This window comes from Cladophialophora yegresii, assembly GCF_000585515.1.
Source record: "Cladophialophora yegresii CBS 114405 chromosome Unknown aczIN-supercont1.1, whole genome shotgun sequence".
Taxonomy (NCBI): Eukaryota; Fungi; Ascomycota; class Eurotiomycetes; order Chaetothyriales; family Herpotrichiellaceae; genus Cladophialophora; species Cladophialophora yegresii.
In genome coordinates this window covers 89,192-110,074 of record NW_006913045.1, presented here as the reverse complement: position 1 = coordinate 110,074, position 20,883 = coordinate 89,192, and the positions used below count along the sequence as shown (strand labels likewise).

The following is a 20,883-nucleotide window of genomic DNA, read 5'->3' as shown; positions in this document are numbered from 1 at the left end:
CGGCCCTTCGAGGTATGTGGAATCTCGCGACCCGGTAGGATATGAAACCTCTTCGGACTCGTCCGGAACGGGTCCAGACGACCTCCGCCGGCCAGCAAGGATACCCTAGAAAAAACGTCAACCAGAGCCCAAATGGAAAACCATTGACAAAGTAGAAAGTATTCTTCCATTCATTACTATCTTGGGAAGGCTTGCAAAGAAAGCCGCTGAAAGCAACGGGTCCTCTCACATGGCCCGAAAGAATGAAGTGGCCGCGATAGGAACACATGCAGTTCCCCCATGGTAAAGGAAGGCTAACCGGACAGCAAAGAACGGAAGGGGAAGATCAACGGGCTACCTTTTCGCTCATGCTCGTATTGCGCATTTTCTCCTTGCCTTTTGCAAATAGTCCTTTTGCAGCGTGCCCTGCTTTCCCTCCAAAGCGACCAGCTGCTGCCATGAGCTTCTTTCCATCCTCTTGCATGTGCCTGGCGCTCGCCGACTCGGTGAGAATCCGCCTGGGTGAAGGCCTGTGCGAAGCGTTGCCGTCGGCGGTGTCAAGGGAAAGCCGACCGTTGGTGGCGAACAAGTCAGCATTCTCGGCAGTCTTCATCGACATCAGCCAGTCCTGGAGCTGCTCATTCGGCGTTGCATAAAACTGCCTGCTCTCGTCAAACGCCTTTATTCGCTCTGCAGGTGAACCAAGGTTGAGAATTGTGCGGAAAGTGGGAGGCTCGTTGAGCGTTGGCGAGATCTGGGAGTGGTTTGTATTGGTCGGCAAAATCCCAGAGTGCTGCGTGGGATTGGTGCTTTGCGGAGATTGCACAGTCTGGACGTCCTGCAACAATTTCGCTGGTTGCTGTGCAGGAGCATCCGTGGAAGCCTGTATTGACTGCACTGACTGCTGTATTGGCGAAGTCGCTTGCCTAGTCGAAGGTTGGTTGAAATCCGCTCTAGGTGGGGTGACTTCCGAAGAGCCTGGTGCATGTTGGAACGGAGCTCTTATGGTATCGGGTGACCCAGTGGAGGGTGGACTGGTCGCTTTGGGTGTCGACGCAGAGCCCGGTGGTGAGCTGCCAGTCTCCCAAGAGAAGCGCTTTTGCAAGAAAGGTTGGCTAGATGATGGGAGTCCTTGTTCAACAAGCGGCTGTGGTTGTTGAGTTCCCGGAAGAACTGAATCGGGTTTCGCAAAAACAGCTGGCTGTTCGTGAAGCGCAGTTCTCGGTTGGGCAGGCACTGGCCTCGCTTGATCAGAGGCGCGATAGGCGTTCGTCACTGAAATACCCTCGCTGGACAGCCCAGCTTCGGCCGGCTGGTGCGGAACGATCCGCAGTGGAGGAGGTCGTGTAGTTGCGTCTTCTGTCACTGAGTTCGTGTCGGACTGAGGCACAGTTGTTGATTGAGGCCCTTCGATCAGGTGCGACGGGAGGGAGTGTGGAGCGGGGATGGTGCTCTGAGGGCCGGCCCCTACAGTGGTGACTGCTCGATAGGTCGACAGTTCTGGGTGAGCCAGAGGCTGGTGATCCTGTGCCGGCGCTTCAATGTCTGAACTCGACGACTTTGGTGTCAGGCTTTTGACGATTTCCTGCTGCAATCGCTCATTTTCACTCTTGTCTGGAGTTTCTTGTGCGATTGGGGCGTCAGGCAAGGCTGGACGGGGACTGGAAGGGTCAATCGAGCGGCTAGTCCGCAGCGGCGCTGGGAAGTAGTCGAGGGTTGACTGAGGTACGTCTGCTTCACTCGACGTCGCAACAGATAGAGGAGTAGAATCTGCTAACGACTGAGCTTGATCGGGCGTACCGCTTGATGAATTTATACCGGCTGGTGGTGGATTTACAGGCGAATGGTGAATACGCTGTTCAGTCCTCTGCTCACCCAGCAGTTGATGTGATGCAGGAGGATCTGCATCTCCGTCGCTGGACGAGCTCGATTGGTCCCATTCGTCCTCGCTCTCTTCCTTCGAAGGCTGTGCCGAGGAACTGTGATCGCGTTCGCTCAGTCGATTGCCAGCTAAGGCGCCAGCAAGAGCACTTCCAGCAGAAGCAGCCGCGGCAAAAGCTCTCTGGGTTACACTATCATCATGAGAAGCCCTACCAGTGGGAGCGTGGGCCGTTGGCACGCTTTCTGTACTTTCTGCTCGTGTTTGAGCGAAGGGAGCTCGAGGCGGAGTCATGCCTCGTTGACCAGGAGTACCTGGACCAGGTGTTCCCGAGGCTGCAGAAGAGGTATATGACTGCCAACCACCAGGGATCACTGGCCGAAAGCTATCGAGCCGTGCTTGAAGAGGTGGAGGGCGTCCTTGAGAAAGACCAGGCAACGGCACCTGAATGCTAGAATTGCTCGGGGACGATCTTCCTGAGGACGACTCCAGTTTATCTGCGAGCCCACGCACCGTGCCCTTCAGAGGAGACTCTGCGCGCGCTATCGCTAAAGGAGTACCAGCTTTGGGGGTTGACGCTTCTAAAGTCGGCTCGGCCGGGAGCGGCTTGTCTTTAACACTCTGTGCTCTACCTCGAGCGTGCTCCTCAGACCCAGGCTGTTCATCCACAAGTGAGCCATGATGTGGTGGCACAAGACCTCGTGGCTCAACTTCTAGGGGCTTCTTTGCCGGACTGTTGTCTCGACCTGGAGGCGTGACGTCTCTACGATAACCAGGGCGTACAACTGGGGCTACCGGAAGCTCGTCATTCTGGGCGAGAGGCACTTCTGTAGGTTGCGATGTGGTGATCGATGTCGGTGGTGTTTCTCCTTGTGAAGATTCCTGGGAAATAACAGGATGGGTGGTCCGTGTAGCTCTATTTGTAGGAGCTGCTTCCGGCTTCCGGCCAATGATGGGGCTGATATCGGCGGTCGAAGCACTGTTTGAACGATCGACCGTGCTCGATGTGGATGAGTGGGTAAGGGGTTCTTGATGCTGGCTCCGATCGAAAGCTTGATGGACGACGGATGTGTATCCCATAGTAGGCTGATGCTGCAGAGCCTTGACATCTGGCTCGTCACTTTCACTGGGCTCTAGACCTCCTGGAAGAACTTGAGGCGGCGCATCTCCGGCCGGTTGCCGCGATTCTGGCGTGGAGTTAGACGTTGTGTTATCAGATAAACCTATGTCCACACCGAAACCAGAGATTCTGCCGATGGGTGGTAAGCCAAAGCTCGGTCTGTTGTTAGACGATGACTGTCTAGCCGGTGTGTCGTATGCCATTGACACATTACGAGACAGGGTAGACGCAGAAACCGGGTCTGGGCGATCGGTGTAGACCGAGGATGCATCCGTTCCATGTCTTGAGACTCCCACAGGCGTTTCTTCAATTTTTGGCTCCTCTGGCTGTGCACTATCATGGCTTGTTGACTTGAGCAGGTTCTCAAAGCCATACTCGCTCTTCCGCTCAGGAACAGGGTCTAGAGTCGGTTTGAGGCGTCGCGTGGAATCAGAATCCTCCGCATTTGGCTGCGCGCTGCCCGTCAGTTCCTTTGTCTCTGATGCCGTTGAGCGAGCACCAACAGAATCTTCCCTGGCACGGTTTGCTTCTAAAGCAGTACTCGACCGTGAGGAGTCGTGTGACTTGCGTGCTTTTTCCATCTCTTCTGCCATACGTTTGTATATGTCTGAGGGCCGGATCAATACTGGCGGGGGACGGTCGTCGTTGGCACTGGTAGCTGTTGCCGTGCCTGAGGCATGGGAAGGTGCGAGCGAGTACCTGTCCTGCGTGAAATCGAGAGTAGGCGGCTGCTGGCTCAGGCTTTGCTTGCGCGGAGGAAACTGTCTATGTGAGGAAATGGAAGAACGACTCTCGGGTCTCATAGGACTCTCATGCCGTGCGTAAAAGTCTCCGGGAGGGGGACGATGGCTCGAGCCTGATCGCCGTTGGTGCGGGAAAGCTCCTGGCGCTGACATGGGCACATCTTCGTATGGTGGATATTGTCTTCCTCTTGAACCTGGTCGAAAGTCTGAGGGTGTAGCACCCATACCTTGTGTGTTCAGACGGAGAGGTGATTGCATGCCATAACTGGGCGCAGGAAGTGGATCGTCGTGTTGAGGTTCGGGAAAAGGTGATCGCTGTGATGTCGGATATGGTGAATCGAAGTTTCCAGCAGAGGAGAAATGCCTGCGTTCGTCGCCCTGATCGAAGGATGGTCTCTGGCCGCCACGAGAAGGAGATGGATTGGTGACGCTTCGATCGGAGGGATATGCATTGGAGGGCGCGTTCCAGGCAGGATGCCGGGGGTTGTCTGCTGACACTGGCGCTGGCTCGTCATACCCATCGTCAGAGTCGTCGTCGTCGCCCCAACCACCACCGTAGTCCACCTTATCCGCGTCTTTCCATTTCTTCGACTTGACCCTGTTCACGTTGATCTTGAATCTGCCAGTGCCATAAGGATTGGAGCTCGCCATCTTAAGAGGGAATTGGAAGCGAGGTAATTGACTCCTCGAACAAGAATTAACTTCGAGCAATTCTCAACGCATGAGACTGCACATGGCGTAGCTCGGAGCGTGCGAAATAACTCCCTCAGAAGGTCGAGAGATTATTGAGATATTCGTATTACATGGCCGGCCTGATGCCTGATAAACGCAGCAGATGGTCGAGAACTCTTTGCACGGCTGAAATGGTGGTGAGGAAGTCGAAGTCCCAAACAGTGGAGAAGAACGGCCACAGCGTGTGACGGTAATAGAGAGGTATGTGTATATATGGCTGGCCGCGCATGCAATCGCTTGGAGGATGGTAGTTGAGATACGGAGTACCTCGCACTGGACTCGTCACTCACTCACTCAGCCCTACGAACAGACAAACAGGAATTGAGGGCTGGAGAACGAGTGGAGAAACAATCACAAACAAAGTCCCAGCCATGCGTCACTGCGCCACACGCACGCTGCACAAGCTGATCATCGTTTCACACTTGTATATACCTAGTTTGAGGTTCACAGGCTCACAGGCGAGACTCTCCATAGACGAGGTGAAAGTCATCGCGGATGGATTCCAGGTGTTACTTGGATTGAGCGAGTGTGAGAACTTTCATGATATCTCATATGAGTTTCCACGCTTCATTCAGGCCATCAAACTGGTCCACCGGCTTCAGCCTACTGTGGCTGGAATAACGGGGTGGATCACAGGGTCTGTGGCTTGAATGTGGCGGCAAAGTCACCCTGAAGAAGAGACGTTTCCGGCTGCGGCTGCGGCTGAGGCTGCTCTGTCCTGGATCTTGACGTTGCTATACCACGACTCGCCCGAATTCGGCCTATTCCTTCACTGTACATACTAAACTCGAGACTCTTCTTTTCGATCACTTGTATCAAAAGTTCCAGTCCTGCATAGTACGCACTAGAATGAGCAGTCGGGCATCCTCATCACTCACAGAGACTTCTACGAGTGCGGTTTCACCATTCTCCAAAAACGATCTCTGCGTCTACGCCTACTTTCGCGCCGTATAGGCCAGCATGGTCTCGACGACGATCCAAGACCGGACAAATGAGTTCCGCGCTATCCTCGCTCAGGCGCAGAAGCGACAATCTGCCGCAAAAGGTGGCCCCCAGCGACAGTCGCTCCTCAAGAACGCCGAGAAACAAGAAGCAAATGGCGCTATTACTGGTCCTACAAGAGGCGCAAGGTCAGAGTTCGCGCGGAATGCCGCGCAGATAGGAAGGGGCATCACTGCAACTATGGGCAAATTAGAGAGATTGGCACAACGTACGTGACAAGACCCGAGACTCCGGCGACGAGTCCGCGACTGACAGGGTTTAGTTGCAAGGAGAAAGGCTATCTTCGACGATAGGCCCGTTGAGATTGCAGAGTTAACCCATGTCATCAAGCAAGATCTAGCCGGCCTCAATTCCCAGATATCCGCCCTCCAACAACTTACCCAGTCGCAGCACCCGACCGCTTCGCAACCTCGATCGGCGGACCAAGAAGGTCAGCATAATAAGAACGTGGTAATGATGCTACAAAGCAAAGTGACGGACGTCGCCGTAAACTTCAAGGATGTACTGGAGGTACGGACCAAGAGCATTCAAGCGTCACGGTCAAGAACCGAAAACTTTGTCTCCTCGGTATCAGCGCGGTCACAACCTCACCTGGACGACTCAAGGTCACAATCGCCTTTATATCAGAGTGCTACAAGCCGGCAGCGGACCCCGCAGGCATCTACGAGTGACCTGCTCACAATCGAACCTTCCAACACATCCACGCTTATGAAGAATGCCCCCCAGTCAGATCACCAGTTATTACTTATGGAGGAAGCCCAGCCCGCGAACACATATATCCAAGAAAGAGGCCAAGCCATCGAAGCCATTGAAAGGACGATAAACGAACTGGGCAGCATTTTCGGTCAGCTCGCGAGTATGGTCTCAGAACAAGGAGAGATGCTGCAACGGATAGATGCAAACACCGAAGACGTGGTGGATAATGTACAGGGCGCGCAGAGGGAATTGTTGAAATATTGGAACCGTGTACAAGGAAACCGATGGCTGGTGGCTAAGATGTTTGGCGTCCTTATGGTGAGTACGATTCCCACAAGCTACACTTCCCAATCACTGATCTTTGCCAGATATTTTTCTTGCTGTGGGTGTTAATATCGGGCTGATTTAATGCGATGGTGTTTGGGCGTAGCAGCCTGCCTCGAAGAGGCCACAAACAGTGTGCGCACATAGACATAGCTCCTAGTGGTGGAGTGTTCCAGGGAGCCAATGCCATTCAATTCATGGTTTCGTGGCAATGGCACCCTCATTCATAAAGTGGGTATCATAATGTAGCATCAACTTTTCCAGCCCAGCACAAGTTCTTCTTTTGTACAAGTATCATGCTGCTATCACCGACGGCCGGCAGAAAGTTGTCGTGGGTGGACGAGTGGAGGGTATTGAGACCTTGCCCATATGGAGGATGCCATCGCAGGTGAGTCTGTGCGAATGATGCTGCCGATGCCCATAAAGAGCCTGGTTGTGCAGAGTGTTAGTGACAACTGACTCACTCCCAATAGACGACCAGCTTCCATACCCGAACATGCTTCCTGACCCCACCATGTACTTTCCGAGAGTCCTCATAACGCCTGCTTGGCCAGCGCCATACTGGAAGATGGTAACGGTGCCTGCGCATCTGTCATCAGTGGCCTGTTACTGCCATCTGTCGCCTGGACAAACCGTAAATGAATCCCATGATTCCGCCGACGGCTATGGCTCTGTTAGACGTTCTCATCTCCCCCACTTTGTATCATTGTCTGCGACTCACTCCCACCCATCAGCATCCCCATCTTTACTGCGACGACGGTTAGCGAGTTCTGGCCTCGTCTTGCTACAAGAGGTCCATACGTTTGTCGAACCATGTTGGCCCATGTCTTTGAGCAGAAGGTGGAATTGGAGGCATTGCGACTGTTACTCTCGTTAGAGGTTAATGGCAACCTGGAGTGGAAGTGGAAGTGACGACTGCCCCATGTCCCATGGAGACTCGCCGGAGCTTCTGTATCGTTAACAGCCGATCGAACTGCAGCGTCTAGCGCCTCGGCATCACGTGATGGGCGCTTAGCGGTTCGGGGACAGATCCAGAGAAGTCGTCGAACGTCAATTTGGACCGCTCCCAAAACCACGGGTCGCATCCTCTAAACATCAGAACTAAGCTGACACAAACGCCGATCAACGTCAAGTGGACAATCGATGCAGCGACATTCATTCGACACCCTCTCATGGCCCTTCGACCACGGATTTGACCATCATTCAACTACCGGAGCTTGAGTGGTCAGCCCCAAAACGTTTCCGTCAGACCCCTCGCCGTCCCGAACTTGCACGCGAGCAATCCTATCTTCCCCCAGAGCCCCTTAGGGTCGATCTATGTATGTCAGAGAGCAATCGAGAACACCTCGAGCACTTTGAAAACAGCCAACATACGGCGCCGGTGACCAGTGGACTAATGCAGCGACCGTCTTAGTCTCCCTTTACCCTCCGAGTCCTCGAGTCCGACACATGACGACCAGGACCAGCAACCGATTCCTGTGCCCTATCACTTTACTCAAACCCCCTTCCTTCTCCCGCTGATCAGGAGGCTTTCGAGGCGATAGAACACATTAGAAGGAATACAACGCTGTTGCCCCTGTATTATACCTCCCGATGACGACCGCCGTGGCATCGCCTCCGAGTTTCAACAACATATCTAGACTCAATTGGAATGGTCTAAACGGCACCAGTGGAGGGTTTTCCAGTATGAGCAGTGACGAGGTATCTCGTATGTTTTTACCTCAACGCAAGACGGTACAGAGAAGCGCCTCATCTTCGTCACTGTCGTCCACCAGTTCATCTGGATCCACGATCACCTTGACGCAGAACGATATCTCATCAGATCCCGCTTCTGGGCCGAAGAAAAAGCCAAGAGGGGGTTTTTGGCAAGTGTCGAAGTCGGAATCAACAGCCAGTGTTTCTAATGCTCGTGCAAATGGATCTCTTCAAACAGCTGTTGGCAATTTGTTGGTAGGGAAGAACCCAGTTCAGCCAGCGCTACCCAGCCAGAGTCCTAACCCTCAATCGAACGGAACACGGGTAGTCAACGGAGTGACAGGCGGAGAGTCTGCTGCGATACTGGCTTTGCTACCTATGAATGGCACCTTCGAAAGAAAACAAATTAGCCTCCCGTTCTATCCTGAAGTGCTCCGGATTGGACGACAGACCAACGCCAAAACGGTACCGACGCCGGTGAATGGATATTTCGACTCTAAAGTTCTCTCACGACAACACGCCGAAGTATGGGCGGACCGCAGTGGGAAAGTCTTCATTCGGGATGTAAAGTCCTCGAACGGCACTTTCGTCAACGGTCAACGCCTGTCTCCAGAAAACCGCGAATCCGAACCGCATGAGCTCCGGCAACACGACACGCTGGAACTGGGTATTGATATAGTGTCTGAAGACCAGAAAACCATCGTTCATCATAAAGTGTCAGCCAAGGTCGAATATGTCGGGTTACCTGGTTCGACTAACAACGTGCTCGACCTCAGCTTCGGCGACCTTGACCCGTCACACGGTGGTTCTCTGTTACCATCGCCTGTAAGTTCACCTATGCTTCACAGTCGGAGTGGCCCTGGTCGCCCGGTCAATGGACGGACTTCGAGTACTTCAACTATCGCCGGAAGTCAGATGAGCTCAATAGCGCAACAACGGATGAACATGTGGGGTGCAACACCGCTAAATGTCGAGCAGCTTGTAAAGACACTGTCGGTAGGTGTTCTCAAACAGAACGAGCGCGTTTCCAAGCTAATGGTGGTAGATCGAAATGCGGGCAGCGAAGGACCAGGCTGAAGAACTTGAGCAGGCGGGAGCGTTTCTGAACTCACTATTGACGCCTGGAGCAGAACCATCAAAACCACAGGCTACGTCGAAGGAAGCCGCCTCCCACAGACAGATAGCTGGCAGAGTAAAAGTACCAAAGATGGAGCACGTTACGCGGTTTGCCGACCCTCCTGCACCACCGCCACAACAACCACTGCCAGAGAAGCCAGACGCTTCCAAAGCAAGTCCCGTCGCGACCTCATTCACGAATCTCCTCAAACGTGGCGAGACTGCCAAGCCACCGAAGAACGAATCTCATTCCCCAACCAACCCGCAGAACAGCCAGATGCTTTCCCTAATTGAAGCCCTATCGATTGCGAAGAAGGAGCTTGATTCTCAGGGCGCAAGAGTCAAGCAATTGGAGGATATGCTCAAGCAGGAACGGTCGGCTCGAGAGGATGCGGAGGAAAGGGCACGAAGGTTGGAACAACATGCCGCGTCGCGACCGGTCTCAGTGGTGGAAGAGGCGCTGGAAACCCCCACGCAGGCACAAAAACCTGGCTCTAACGAGCAACAATCGATCCTTGACAGTGATGGCGAGCTCGACGCGAAAACGAAGCATCTCCAGCAGAATCTCGACCAAGTCCTGGGAGAGATGCAAAGGCTGAAGTCGGACGTTGACAAGTTCCAGCGACGGGCAGAAACAGCTGAGAACGACGCCGCGCATGCGAGAACGAGTCTGGCGGAGATGATTGACAAGATCCGCGTGGAAAACGAAAAGGCAGAGTCCTTACCAAAACAGCTCCATGAACGACGGGATGACAGGGGTTTTGAGGCGGAGGCTGCAGCAGAGCCTAGCGAGTCGACCGTGATGTCCGCGGTCAAGTCAAGACCACAGGCGAATGGCCACATCCGATCACCCATGCTGCCTGAGCACCTTGAGCGGGCCGTCGCGACTGTTTTACGAGACAGAAGCAGCAACGCGGACTCCATTGCCCAGTCAGCACCCTATGTCTCAATGCTCGGAGTGGTGCTGATAGGGGTCGGGCTCATGGCATATCTTAACTCATGGCAGAAGTCAGAGAGATGACAGTGCCGGACGACTAACATACGCGATTTCTCTTCCTTGAAAATATTTGAGTCACTTTATGGCATTGAGTGCCCAGCTTGTCACTCGTTCAATCGCAAGCGCGGCATTACGCATGGCGTTACTATGGGAAGTGGTGGGTTCCAGGCGGAAATGCTGACACTTTTGTCGTGGGTATCTACGAGTTGTACTGTGCAACGGCCATGAGCACGGGCGCGATTGGGTGTCAAACGGGGTGTCACTTTTTGCTGCTGGCGACACAGCACACAATCAACAGGGCATGAGCAGCATGTTGAATATGGAGTCAGGGGTACACAAGATGCGACAAGGCGTTTGTATATACGTCCAGATAGGGATTATTTCCACGCTTACCAATATGCAAAGCCAGACACATCCCAGAATCTGAGCTAGCAGGAATGATGATACGAGCTTCAAGACACGGCGGCGCAGGGCTGCACGAGTCTGTATTAAAGCGTCGATCTTTTGGCGACTGTTGGCCGCTTGTGAGTAATGGGAAAAGGGGTAAATTTGCAGTCCGTCTCTCGCCCCTCTCTACGGAGTAGTTGAGCTGACTACCAGGTTCTGTACCTATCGTGACTCGTTGTCGTTTCGGGCTTGGTGAGGCCAGAGATTCAACCCGAATTCGCCGGGCTTAGTGCCGGAGGCACCTTCGGCGAACGAGGATCGAGTCACGGAGAGCGGAGCAGGCGCCCGAAACACCTGGGGTCGTGCCTGTAACTACTTAGCATGGCGGCCATGGCCCAAGCCCGCATCCCCTTCGGCTGCCGGGACCTTGCACCTGTGGTGCCGGGCGGATCTGAGTTGAGTTTCATCATCATTTGATTTCGAGCTTGTTGATCGCTCCAGGACTCGTACGAATTCGTCTACTCCGCAGTCTTCACCCATTTTACTGTCCCTCGGAGCCTTTGCCGGCTTCGATGGCTGTATCATATCAGCTTGATGTCAATATGACGCAGATATTTACGCTTGGCCAGGCAAGCAACATCGTGTATTCCCTATCGGCGAAGCTTACCTCGCTTGCTGGGGCCACAACGTAAGTAATATCCGCCCGTGGCAGGCGTAGACATCCATCAATGGCGCTCCCAACGGTCCTGATTCTAGTCTAATTTTTCTGGGAACTTGACACAATGTATTGCTTAGTGTCTATCCGGTAGGTCTGAACTCTGAGAAGTCCCCTACGCCGTCGACATGAAGCCTCTCACACTTCGTGCCCCGCTGCTGCCGCGATGGCAGAGGCAACTGGAAAGTACAAGTCACCGGTCGACGAGAGCGTGGAGGTCTAGTCCTCTACGGCACCGGTATGATGTGCAGAAGCGCAGGCTTGCCACTTCCACCGACGTGGTCCAGGATGCAAACAGAGACCCCAATGACAAGCGTGAAAAGGTCGTCATCTTGGGCAGTGGTTGGGCGGGTACACGACTCCCGTGGTCCTCGGAAGCATTCAGACGCTGACTTCTGCCAGGATATGTCCTCGCTCGGCAGCTGGACAAGAGGAAATATCGCGTCGTCGTCGTCTCTCCTCGCACCTACTTCGTCTTCACCCCTCTCCTCAACGACACCACTGTTGGCACCCTCGAATTCCGCCACGTCCTCGAGTCGATACGAAAGCCGAAGAGTGGCGTGGAATTCATACAAGGATGGGCCGATGACGTTAACTTTGCGGATAAGATAGTGACCATCGAGCCTTCGGTGCTGGATCCGGACGTTGGGCATGCCTTGACGGGACCAAGGAAGCAGAATGAACAGCAGACAAACAACGGTTTGGCCATCGATCCCAAATTTCCTCATGGGCCGTGGGAAAAGAAGGTGCAGATGGGTGGTACGGGGTCAAATCAAGTGCCAACGTTTCCCATCCATTACGACAAGTTAGTGATCGCCGTGGGAACCTACAGTCAGACTTTCGGTACCAAGGGGGTGAGGGAGAACGCGTGGTTCTTGAAAGATGTTCGTGATGCTGTTTCCATCCGTCGACGAATCCTCGAGCTGTTCGAGCTTGCCCTGCTCCCCATCATGCCGGAAGAGACAAAGAAGTATCTCCTCCACTTCGCAATCGTGGGCGGTGGTCCCACAGGCATGGAGTTTGCAGCTTGCCTCTCAGATCTGATCCGGGAAGACATGTCCAAACTCCATCCGCACCTGATGAAGTACGTCCGGATCAGCCTCTATGATGTTGCGCCCAAGGTGCTCCCCATGTTCGACGCCTCGCTCTCTGATTACGCGGTCAAACAGTACCAACGGCAGAATATCGAGATCAAAACCTCGCACCAGGTCGAAGAACTCAGGAAGGGTTTACCCAACGACGAAAATGCTCGCAACGACCAAGATAGCCAAGTCAAAGGACGGGTGTACACCATCCGCACGAAACAAGAAGGCGATGTCGGCATCGGGATGTGCGTCTGGTCGACAGGGAACATGAACAATCCCTTCGTGGCAAAGGCCCTCGATCATGTCCGAAGGTACCCGACAGGCTCGGCGCAGAATATCCAGGGAGAAGTCGCAGACCCGATGCAGAGGCAGTGGATTATCCATCGAGATGCTAGGAGCGGAGTTCTACTTGTGGACGACCACTTTCGAGTCAATCTGACCACTGAGTGCGCAGCGGGTATGGACGAACACGACAAGCCAAAGGCCTATATGAATGACGTGTTTGCATTGGGCGACAGCTCGAAACTGATGTCCGGTGCTCTGCCGGCCACTGCACAGGTTGCAAACCAAGAAGCAATCTGGCTTGGTAAGACTCTAAATAAACATCCCGAAGCTGACGGTTTTGCTCGCGCTCCTGGCTTTAGCTTCAAAGATATGGGTGTCTTGACCTACCTCGGTGGATCCAGTGCGATTTTCCAGGGCTCTGGGAATGGGAAGGATGGCGCGTCCCCTAAGGGTCTCAAAGGCCTGTCTGCGTACCTGGTCTGGAGAGGCGCATATCTGACTATGACGCTCAGTTGGCGGAATCGGCTGAACGTTGCGTGGCAATGGCTGACTGTCAAGATCTTTGGTAGAGATGTTAGTCGCTTCTAAGCTCGTCGCCGAAATGCTTCAAGCCTGCATGTTATGTTTCTGTCATGTCGGCGAAGACTGGACGCCCGCGAAAGTGGTGTCTTCCGTATGTTCAGTACCATGAGTAAAGAGCATTGGGGCCGGGAGGCGAAGTGTGACTCGAGGGATATAGGCGTTTACATCCTGTCGTTTAGGGGCATGCACAATGGCCACGTCGGATCGGCGTTGACCGTCTGGCAAGTTCCATTGTCTTTGTCTAGACAATTTTCGAGATGTCGACTGTCTTGGCCGTCTTCATTCACTCCGAGTACCTATATTACATGATGCATTCTGAGCTTCGGCCTTGAGAGCTGACACGGCAGGCCAGTCATCGAGGGTTCGCCGTCACTGGGGATTTCGTCGCACGCCTCCACCAGCCGGTTTGTCCTAGGCTCCCTTGGCTTACAGCCCCTGCTTCTGGCCAGCCTTGGTGGAGAGACACGAGCCCCGCTCAACAATGGCGAGTAACAGTTTGTAGAGAAACGAAGACGTGGGTTTGTGGAAGCCAGAATGTCGAACCGAAGCGAGGACGGACTCTCCTCGAGCATCTGGCTGTTTAAGCGGAAAGAAAGTCATTGCCCAATACGGCCGTGCGTTACATAAACGGCAGAGACAAGGGCTCGAGAGTGGACTTCGTTCCTTGCCAGAACCAGTGGTGTCCCTGTGTATCAGGCGACTGATGCCCTGAATGCGATGTAGCAATACTCTCGTGTCACCGTGGGCCCGCGCCTTACCTGGGCCGTGGACGGTGTATAAAAACGCGACTCGCTCCTGGGTTTCAGTGCCATTGGGATGCCTCACCTGGAATTCAGGGCGTATGCACGTTAGGTCCCAGCATCGATCACCTACATCAATATCTACTCCATGGTAAAATCCTTGTGCAGCAAGCAAGTGAAGCTCCGCTGCTGCTGCGGTCGCACGATCGTTTCCCTGGGAATGCGGCGAGACTGCAAAAAGGCATATAGAGAGAGAGGAACGAAAGAGTCGGGGTTCACCGATTTCATCGCCACGTCGGCATCCGCGCACGCAGCACACATAGCACACACGCATACCCAAATGGCACAAGCATATATCATCCCCGACGAGACGGCCAAGAAGCTCGCATACGGCAATCTCCTGGACGTCTTCTCAAACCGCGACCCTCAATCACGCCTCGTGGCTGTCAAGGAAACGTACCACTCGGACGTCACTTTCTATGCACCCGACGCGACGCACACGGGCCACGACGCCGTGAACGCGGAAGCCCAGAAACTGCTCGATGAGCGCCCGGGGTGGGGATTCGTGCCCCAGGGCGGTGTGACGAGGAATCACGACATGTTGTATCTGGCCTGGGAACTGGGGCCTGTGGGAGACGACGGACTCGTCAAAGTCAGGGTCAAGGGTGCGGATGTGTTGATCGTCGAGCAGGGGAAGGTGAAGAAGTTTTGGGTCATCATTGAGGGGGTCACCGACGTGAAAGCCTAGGCTAGCTCTGTATCTAACTGACTGGATCCAGCATGAGGACGCTTTAACGACGAAGATCCGTCAGTCGTATCGAAAGAGAAGGAAATGAATAGGAAGAGGGGCAGAGATACACCTCGAACGAACGAGGTACTCTCCTCGCATTGGGATGTTCCGCAAACGGCGCCCGAGAGCTCACTTCGCACGAAGACGGACGGTGCTGATGTGCTTGCGCTTCAAGCTAAGGCTCTTGACTTGCCCAGTAAACATGTGATCAGACAGATGATTCAACGATGATGCATCCGATGTCAAAATAGGAGATTGCATCCAACATGGTAAAGTGGCCTCAGAGGGATTAACGGCTCAGTTGCGGTGGTTGCATGTTGGTGCCTCGCCAGGATCATCCATGACCTTGCCTTTCGACCACGAGATCTCGTCTTCTGTCTGGCTTAACTCGACCTCCCTGCGCGAAGACACGGGTCCAAATCATGACATACAACAGAGCCTTGGTGAGTGTGGCGTCATTGGAAGGGTTCAAGTCGATGCGGAAGCGATTCTGTCGCCTGTCTTTCAACCGAAAGATAAGAGCTCCCTAGCTGCATTGCCAACAATAGGCTTCCGCGACCGAGGAGTCGTCTTTCTGCAGAGTACTCCGGAAGCGATGGACCACAGTGCACGCTTTGCCTGTGGCGCTGACGGACCACTTGTGTATCATCGAACGCTGCAGATAAAGGGGATATCGGCGGTAAGAGAAACACATCTAGCGTATTCAAGTCGATTCGAGGGCTTATCGGGAGACGCAGATGGCATGGAACAGATGGATACGCTACGATAAGGTGGTTTAACGTCTCTGGATTCTCAAGGATTCGCCATGTCCTCCTCCAGTGCCCAGAAAGAGGTGATGTGGTTCGAAGGACAAGCACCTTTTCTCATGTTGATCATCGCAGTGGACCATGAAAGGGCTGTGTTCTCTTGGGTTTGACAAGTCAACAATCTGCCCTGGTGACAAGGTCGTAGAAAGCATACCTCTGTGCTTTCGACGCCCATTGTTGGGCGCAACGCAGCATGACAGAACCCTGGCAGCAGGCTCGGTGCTATCCTCGCAATGGGGAGCGAGCCTTCGGTGATAGACAGGAGCATCCTTCTAGATCGAAAGATCTTGTACTGAAGCTCTCGGGTTCAAGCTCATCAGAGCTACCTTATCGAGTTCCGGTACAGCGAGGCACTCCATGCGGGAGAAAGCAGAGCAGTCCCTGATCACAGGTGCGTTCGTGTTGACACGTAAAGTGCAAGCAAGCATGATGATGGGAAGCTGCACCTCGTACGCTGACCTTGCCATGGGCTGTCCAAGACGGATGGTGCTCGCTGAACGTCCGTGCTTACTGCTGAGTGAACGCTAGCCAGCTGCTGGCTCAGACCGCTTGGCCGCCTTCTTCGCCTCCTTCTTAGCTTTGCGAGCGGATTGTCGGCCCAAGGCCTTGTTCATCTGCTCCTCACTTTTCGCGCCGGGTAAAGCAGCCTCTCTCTTCCGTTTGGCTCGGCGCGTAGCTGCACTGGATCTTTTTCGCTTCTGGCCTTGCTGTGGTTGGGACTCCGCAGGCTGCTCTTCTGCTATCTCACCTTCCTCGTCCGAACCGGTCTCAGCATCGCTGTCCAAGTCGGGCGCACTGTCTTGGGGCTGATGCAGCGGGCCCGCGGCCAATTGAGCAGCTTGTGTCAGGGCATCGGTCGCACTCATGGCTTGTTCACTGTTTTGAGCTGCTTGTTCCTTCATCTTTGACTCAAGTTCTCTCAGTTTTCTGTTGGCAAGGACCTTCTCGCGTGCTTCACGTTCGGCGCGTTCTAGGTCGTACTTTTCGTTGCCGGCCTAGAAACAGTCAGCTGAACGTCAAGCGCAACGGTTGAAATGAAATCCTACCAGCCCGTGCCTGATAACTCTTGCTGCAGCTTCCTTGTTCAACGTGACGGCTGGTGGAGCACTTTCTGGACCCGCTTCAGCTGTTTTGATCTTCTCGAAGTACTGCTTGACTCTCGTCAACTCCTTGAAGACTGGATGTTCCTTGACTGGGACGCCATGGAGCCTAAGATATGAGAAGAGCAATGACTCGATAGAATATACGAGCAGGACATGGAGTTTGGCGCGGTCAAGTAATGGTAGCTTCCTGCTGGTAGCGACGAGTGAACCACCGAGAAGAGATCCGAGATTGTCCTCGAGATCCTCAATGTTCTCCTGTAGCTCGTCAACAAGCTCGATCGTTGCTTTCGTGTCCATTGTCATTGATGATCGAGACTAGGCCTCCAGCTGCTGCCAAAGGGTAAGCGCAGCCAGTGCGGCTTGCGGCGTGGTCTCGTCGGTAGCGTTAGATGGAGTGCGGAATGAATGATGTTTAAAAGGAGGCCGATCTGAAAAATCTCCCCGCATCAATTTCCACTCAATGGCTGCGGAGACCATGTAAATAGTACTTTATCCCATGTCACCATGATCGTCACTTTCTATTGAATGTAAAATCCGATATTCTGCCAGCAATCAAGCGGACATTCCGGTGTCAGCAAGACGCAAGTCTCTGGTGGACAACTCGACGCCCTATCGATCAGGACGCCCTGGTTCACTCAAACCACTCGGCGGCCTATTGTCGAGACGTAAGCAGTCCATAGTGACGCCTTCAAACTGTCGCGACGACTACTTCTGTGCCCAGTCTCGCGGGCTGCGCGCAGATGGTCTCAAGGTGTCGGCTCGAGTCCGCGGACGAAGCCGTTCCCCCATTCTAACCCTAGATTGCGGTCGTTCAAAACCATGGCGACATCCCAATCCTGGTGGGAAGAGTCTCGTTCACGCGACCCGTCACCCGAACAATCCACTTTCGAGTCGAAGCAGCTCGCGGACTCTGACCTGCCAGACACCAACGAAGAACAGCTCCTCACTCGACGTGTACATATCCTTGGCTTGGGGAGCATTGGCACGCTGGTAGCTCATTCTCTGAGATGTCTACCTAATCCGCCGCCAATTACCTTGATGATCCATCGATCCGAGCAGTACGAAGCATTCAAAAGAGGCGGCCGGGTAATTAGTCTGATTAACAAACAAAACAAGATCAATGATCAGCAGACTGGCTATGATGTCGACCTGTTCGAGGGAGTCCACGAGGACGGCTCAGCGCGATGGCGCTTCATACCGGACTCGCCATACCACAAATCCCGCACCAATCCTGTTGAACCAGGGGAAGAGATGCCATCGGGCGAGCTCTTCATCTACACGCTGATTGTTGCGGTGAAAGGTCCGACAACCGTGGCGGCCCTTCGGTCCATCAAGCACCGTGTCAACGCAAAGACTACCATCTGTTTCATGCAAAATGGACTAGGGCAAATTGATGAGCTCAACCAAGCAGTGTTCACAGATCCAGGGACACGGCCGACGTACATGTTGGGAATCGTCTCCCATGGCGCGTACATGTCACAGCCCTGTACAGTCGTCCATGCCGGGTACGGCACGGTAGCGCTAGGGATCTGTCGAGACCGTGATCGATATCCGCTGCCCCCAAAGGGCCCCGTGCGGCATCTGTGGCAGCTGTCGGAAGAGGAGAGGAAGCGGTATCACCCTACCGACAAGGAACTGTTTTTCAATCTTTCGTCGCGGTACCTCCTTCGCACTCTCACAAGGTCGCCAGTGTTGGCCTGCGCCGTATTTCCTTACCTGGATCTTTTACAGCTGCAGCTTGAGAAATTGGCCTCGAACTGTATCCTGAATCCTCTAACCGCGCTCCTCGACGTCCCGAACGGTGCCATGTTGAACAATGATGAGCTGCTGCCCATTCAAAGATTGCTGCTCGCCGAGATTTCTCTGGTCATTCGTGGCCTACCTGAGCTAGAAGGAATTCCTAATGTCCGACACCGCTTTTCCGCCAAGCGTCTTGAGCAGCTATTCTTGGGTGTGACCAAGCGTACGGCCCAGAACTCGAGCAGCATGCGGGAAGACATCCGCCGTGACAAGCAGCCTGAAATTGATTACATCAATGGCTATATCGTGAAACGCGGCGAGCAACAAGGCATCAAATGTGCTCTTAATTTTATGCTGATGCAGCTCATCAAAGGAAAGCATTCCTTGAGAGGAGGCGCAGAGCTGCCATATGGCACGACACGAGTAGTGACCGAGGCCGATGCTGATCGTCCAGACTTGGTCACCATTTCGGACAAGAGCACACCTCCAAGGGGTAGCGTGGGTTGAACGCAGTTCGTGATCCCTGCCACCAAGTACGAATTCCTCCGTAAAGTCAACTCCGACGAGCAAATAGAAAGGGTTGCTAAAGCATAGAGCACGTCAACAGCGGGAAAGATCTCTCGGCGCCAGCAGCTTGGCAAGATGTAATGCAGCTTTCTTGGACAGAACACCAACCACCTGCGACTCTTTCCGTAGCGGGCATTGACTTGATGATGCTCTCCTCAGTGTCATTATTCGGCAGTCCGGCGCTGGGCTGATCGTGGACTCCGGCCAAAAGAAAGCGATTGATGTCCTGCGTGTCTGGTCCGGAGGGAGGTTGCAGGTCTGGAGATTTGGCTCGAAACCCAGACGAGGCCATGCTGTGTACACCAACGAGCCTTGCTGGCCGATCGCGGTCAGCAAATTTTGACTGGGCCTCTGGACGACCAAGGCCCAAACCATGGTCGTTTGATCCAGACCATCCTTATTCTTGACCGCGGGCACCGATCTCGCCCTTAGGTTGGTGGCTAGCAGAGTTAGGAACAAGCTTCTGAGAGCTTGCCTGCTATGCTCGATCGGGGAGGGTGGCCACCAGAATAACACTCCTTAACCTTATCCAGGTTGACGCCTCCGCTAGCCTCGAACATCAGTGGCTGAGATGACCGAGGCGAGCTGCTGTCAGACGAGCCTAAATCCCTCTGCTTCCAAGTTTAATTGTCCCGCCTGGACCGCAGCAGCAACAGTCTCTCCCCTCACTTGGCACATGAAACGACAGACAATTCCTCTCTGGGCATATGGGAAATCCGTGGGAAAATTGGCACTGTCAGCAGGTCATCCTCCGTGGGCTACGGCTCGCCCAATCCGGTGGCAACGAGACTTTCTGCAGTCTCCAGTTACCATGTGGCAAGGGGTGGGCCGTCTGCTAGCGACAGCTGTCCAAGCCCGTCCTTTTTGCTGTTGGTGAGGCTGGCGAGGTTGGCCAGCATTCGTCCAGGCAGTGCCATGCAGGAACGGCGAGATCGACTTTTAAGGTCGCCCATATTAAGATTAGGCGGGTAGGCTGTCCAATACGAGCCTTACCACGTCCGCCGGTCTATATAACAGAGGTTCTCCCACCCCAGACCAAGACCCTCTGCCCTTCACATCTCCAGTCCAGCACTCACTCAGAACATTTACTTAACATTCGTTACCAGCCCAACCAAGACCATTCGTTTAACAAACAACCTCGTCTAATAATCAATCAATATGCGCTCATTCGCCATCGCCGCCGCTGCCGCTACCCTCATATCCTCCACCTATGCTGCTCCATGGGGCGCGGGTGGGCTCTGGGGACGCAAGCCCGACCCATCCAAGTGCTTGACCAAGGATGCTGCGACCGCTCTCGCGGAAGGCTTCCAAGGGCTCATCGTCGCCTACACCACTGAAAACGCCCAGGCCCTGCTCGCTGAAGACCTGGTTGATTACTCTAACTCGATCAAGTCTCTGCAAGGCTTCCCTGTCGATCCCTTCACGCCTGTCTTCCCCTCGAAGGCTGCGTTTATGGCGGGCCAAGGTGCCCAACCCTCGGTCCCCCTCGAGATCTTGGCTATTGATGCCTTCAACTGCCAAAACGTCACTCTCCGGTGAGTTCCCCCTGTCCCGACTCATGGTGGGAAATATTGGTGGGAGCACATAGCTAATCTATTTCCACAGATGGGACGCTAACTTTGGCAACGGCAACTTGGTGGCCGGTATCACTCACCTGACCGCGTCCAACAGCCAAGGCAAGGCCGACACCTGGCAAATCAGCGCCATCTACACTGAGTTCGACAGCCTGGCATGGTTCAAGGCCATCGGCGGTACTGTCACCCCTCCCGGCCAGTAAATCATGGGGACTTGGGTCGTGGA

At 54.1% G+C, this 20,883-nt stretch overlaps 9 protein-coding genes across 9 annotated transcripts; 6 read left to right on the top strand and 3 right to left on the bottom strand.

Annotated features, from left to right (window-relative positions):
- Nucleotides 1-325: 325 nt before the first annotated feature.
- A1O7_00040 (uncharacterized protein) lies at nucleotides 326-4,372 on the bottom strand (the record flags this gene model as incomplete). Its single annotated transcript, XM_007754082.1, has 1 exon — nucleotides 326-4,372. One exon carries the CDS (start codon nucleotides 4,370-4,372, stop codon nucleotides 326-328), a length of 4,047 nt encoding a protein of 1,348 aa, XP_007752272.1.
- A 1,041-nt stretch (nucleotides 4,373-5,413) lies between these two features.
- Nucleotides 5,414-6,544, top strand: A1O7_00039 (syntaxin 5; the record flags this gene model as incomplete). Its single annotated transcript, XM_007754081.1, has 2 exons — nucleotides 5,414-5,663; nucleotides 5,718-6,544. The coding sequence occupies 2 exons, from the start codon at nucleotides 5,414-5,416 to the stop codon at nucleotides 6,542-6,544; spliced, it is 1,077 nt and encodes a 358-aa protein (XP_007752271.1).
- A 236-nt stretch (nucleotides 6,545-6,780) lies between these two features.
- A1O7_00038 (uncharacterized protein) lies at nucleotides 6,781-7,331 on the bottom strand (the record flags this gene model as incomplete). The annotated part of the gene is made up of 5 exons (XM_007754080.1): nucleotides 6,781-6,904; nucleotides 6,996-7,056; nucleotides 7,109-7,138; nucleotides 7,197-7,223; nucleotides 7,277-7,331. The coding sequence occupies 5 exons, from the start codon at nucleotides 7,329-7,331 to the stop codon at nucleotides 6,781-6,783; spliced, it is 297 nt and encodes a 98-aa protein (XP_007752270.1).
- An 830-nt stretch (nucleotides 7,332-8,161) lies between these two features.
- Nucleotides 8,162-10,307, top strand: A1O7_00037 (uncharacterized protein; the record flags this gene model as incomplete). Its single annotated transcript, XM_007754079.1, has 2 exons — nucleotides 8,162-9,166; nucleotides 9,216-10,307. The coding sequence occupies 2 exons, from the start codon at nucleotides 8,162-8,164 to the stop codon at nucleotides 10,305-10,307; spliced, it is 2,097 nt and encodes a 698-aa protein (XP_007752269.1).
- A 1,206-nt stretch (nucleotides 10,308-11,513) lies between these two features.
- Nucleotides 11,514-13,343, top strand: A1O7_00036 (uncharacterized protein; the record flags this gene model as incomplete). The annotated part of the gene is made up of 2 exons (XM_007754078.1): nucleotides 11,514-11,736; nucleotides 11,788-13,343. The coding sequence occupies 2 exons, from the start codon at nucleotides 11,514-11,516 to the stop codon at nucleotides 13,341-13,343; spliced, it is 1,779 nt and encodes a 592-aa protein (XP_007752268.1).
- A 1,074-nt stretch (nucleotides 13,344-14,417) lies between these two features.
- Nucleotides 14,418-14,825, top strand: A1O7_00035 (uncharacterized protein; the record flags this gene model as incomplete). The annotated part of the gene is made up of 1 exon (XM_007754077.1): nucleotides 14,418-14,825. One exon carries the CDS (start codon nucleotides 14,418-14,420, stop codon nucleotides 14,823-14,825), a length of 408 nt encoding a protein of 135 aa, XP_007752267.1.
- Nucleotides 14,826-16,197: 1,372 nt separating this feature from the next.
- On the bottom strand, nucleotides 16,198-17,073 carry A1O7_00034 (uncharacterized protein; the record flags this gene model as incomplete). Its single annotated transcript, XM_007754076.1, has 2 exons — nucleotides 16,198-16,668; nucleotides 16,720-17,073. 2 exons carry the CDS (start codon nucleotides 17,071-17,073, stop codon nucleotides 16,198-16,200), a joined length of 825 nt encoding a protein of 274 aa, XP_007752266.1.
- Nucleotides 17,074-17,595: 522 nt separating this feature from the next.
- A1O7_00033 (uncharacterized protein) lies at nucleotides 17,596-19,023 on the top strand (the record flags this gene model as incomplete). Its single annotated transcript, XM_007754075.1, has 1 exon — nucleotides 17,596-19,023. The coding sequence occupies one exon, from the start codon at nucleotides 17,596-17,598 to the stop codon at nucleotides 19,021-19,023; it is 1,428 nt and encodes a 475-aa protein (XP_007752265.1).
- Nucleotides 19,024-20,241: 1,218 nt separating this feature from the next.
- Nucleotides 20,242-20,860, top strand: A1O7_00032 (uncharacterized protein; the record flags this gene model as incomplete). Its single annotated transcript, XM_007754074.1, has 2 exons — nucleotides 20,242-20,618; nucleotides 20,689-20,860. The coding sequence occupies 2 exons, from the start codon at nucleotides 20,242-20,244 to the stop codon at nucleotides 20,858-20,860; spliced, it is 549 nt and encodes a 182-aa protein (XP_007752264.1).
- Between the last annotated feature and the right edge of the window lie 23 nt (nucleotides 20,861-20,883).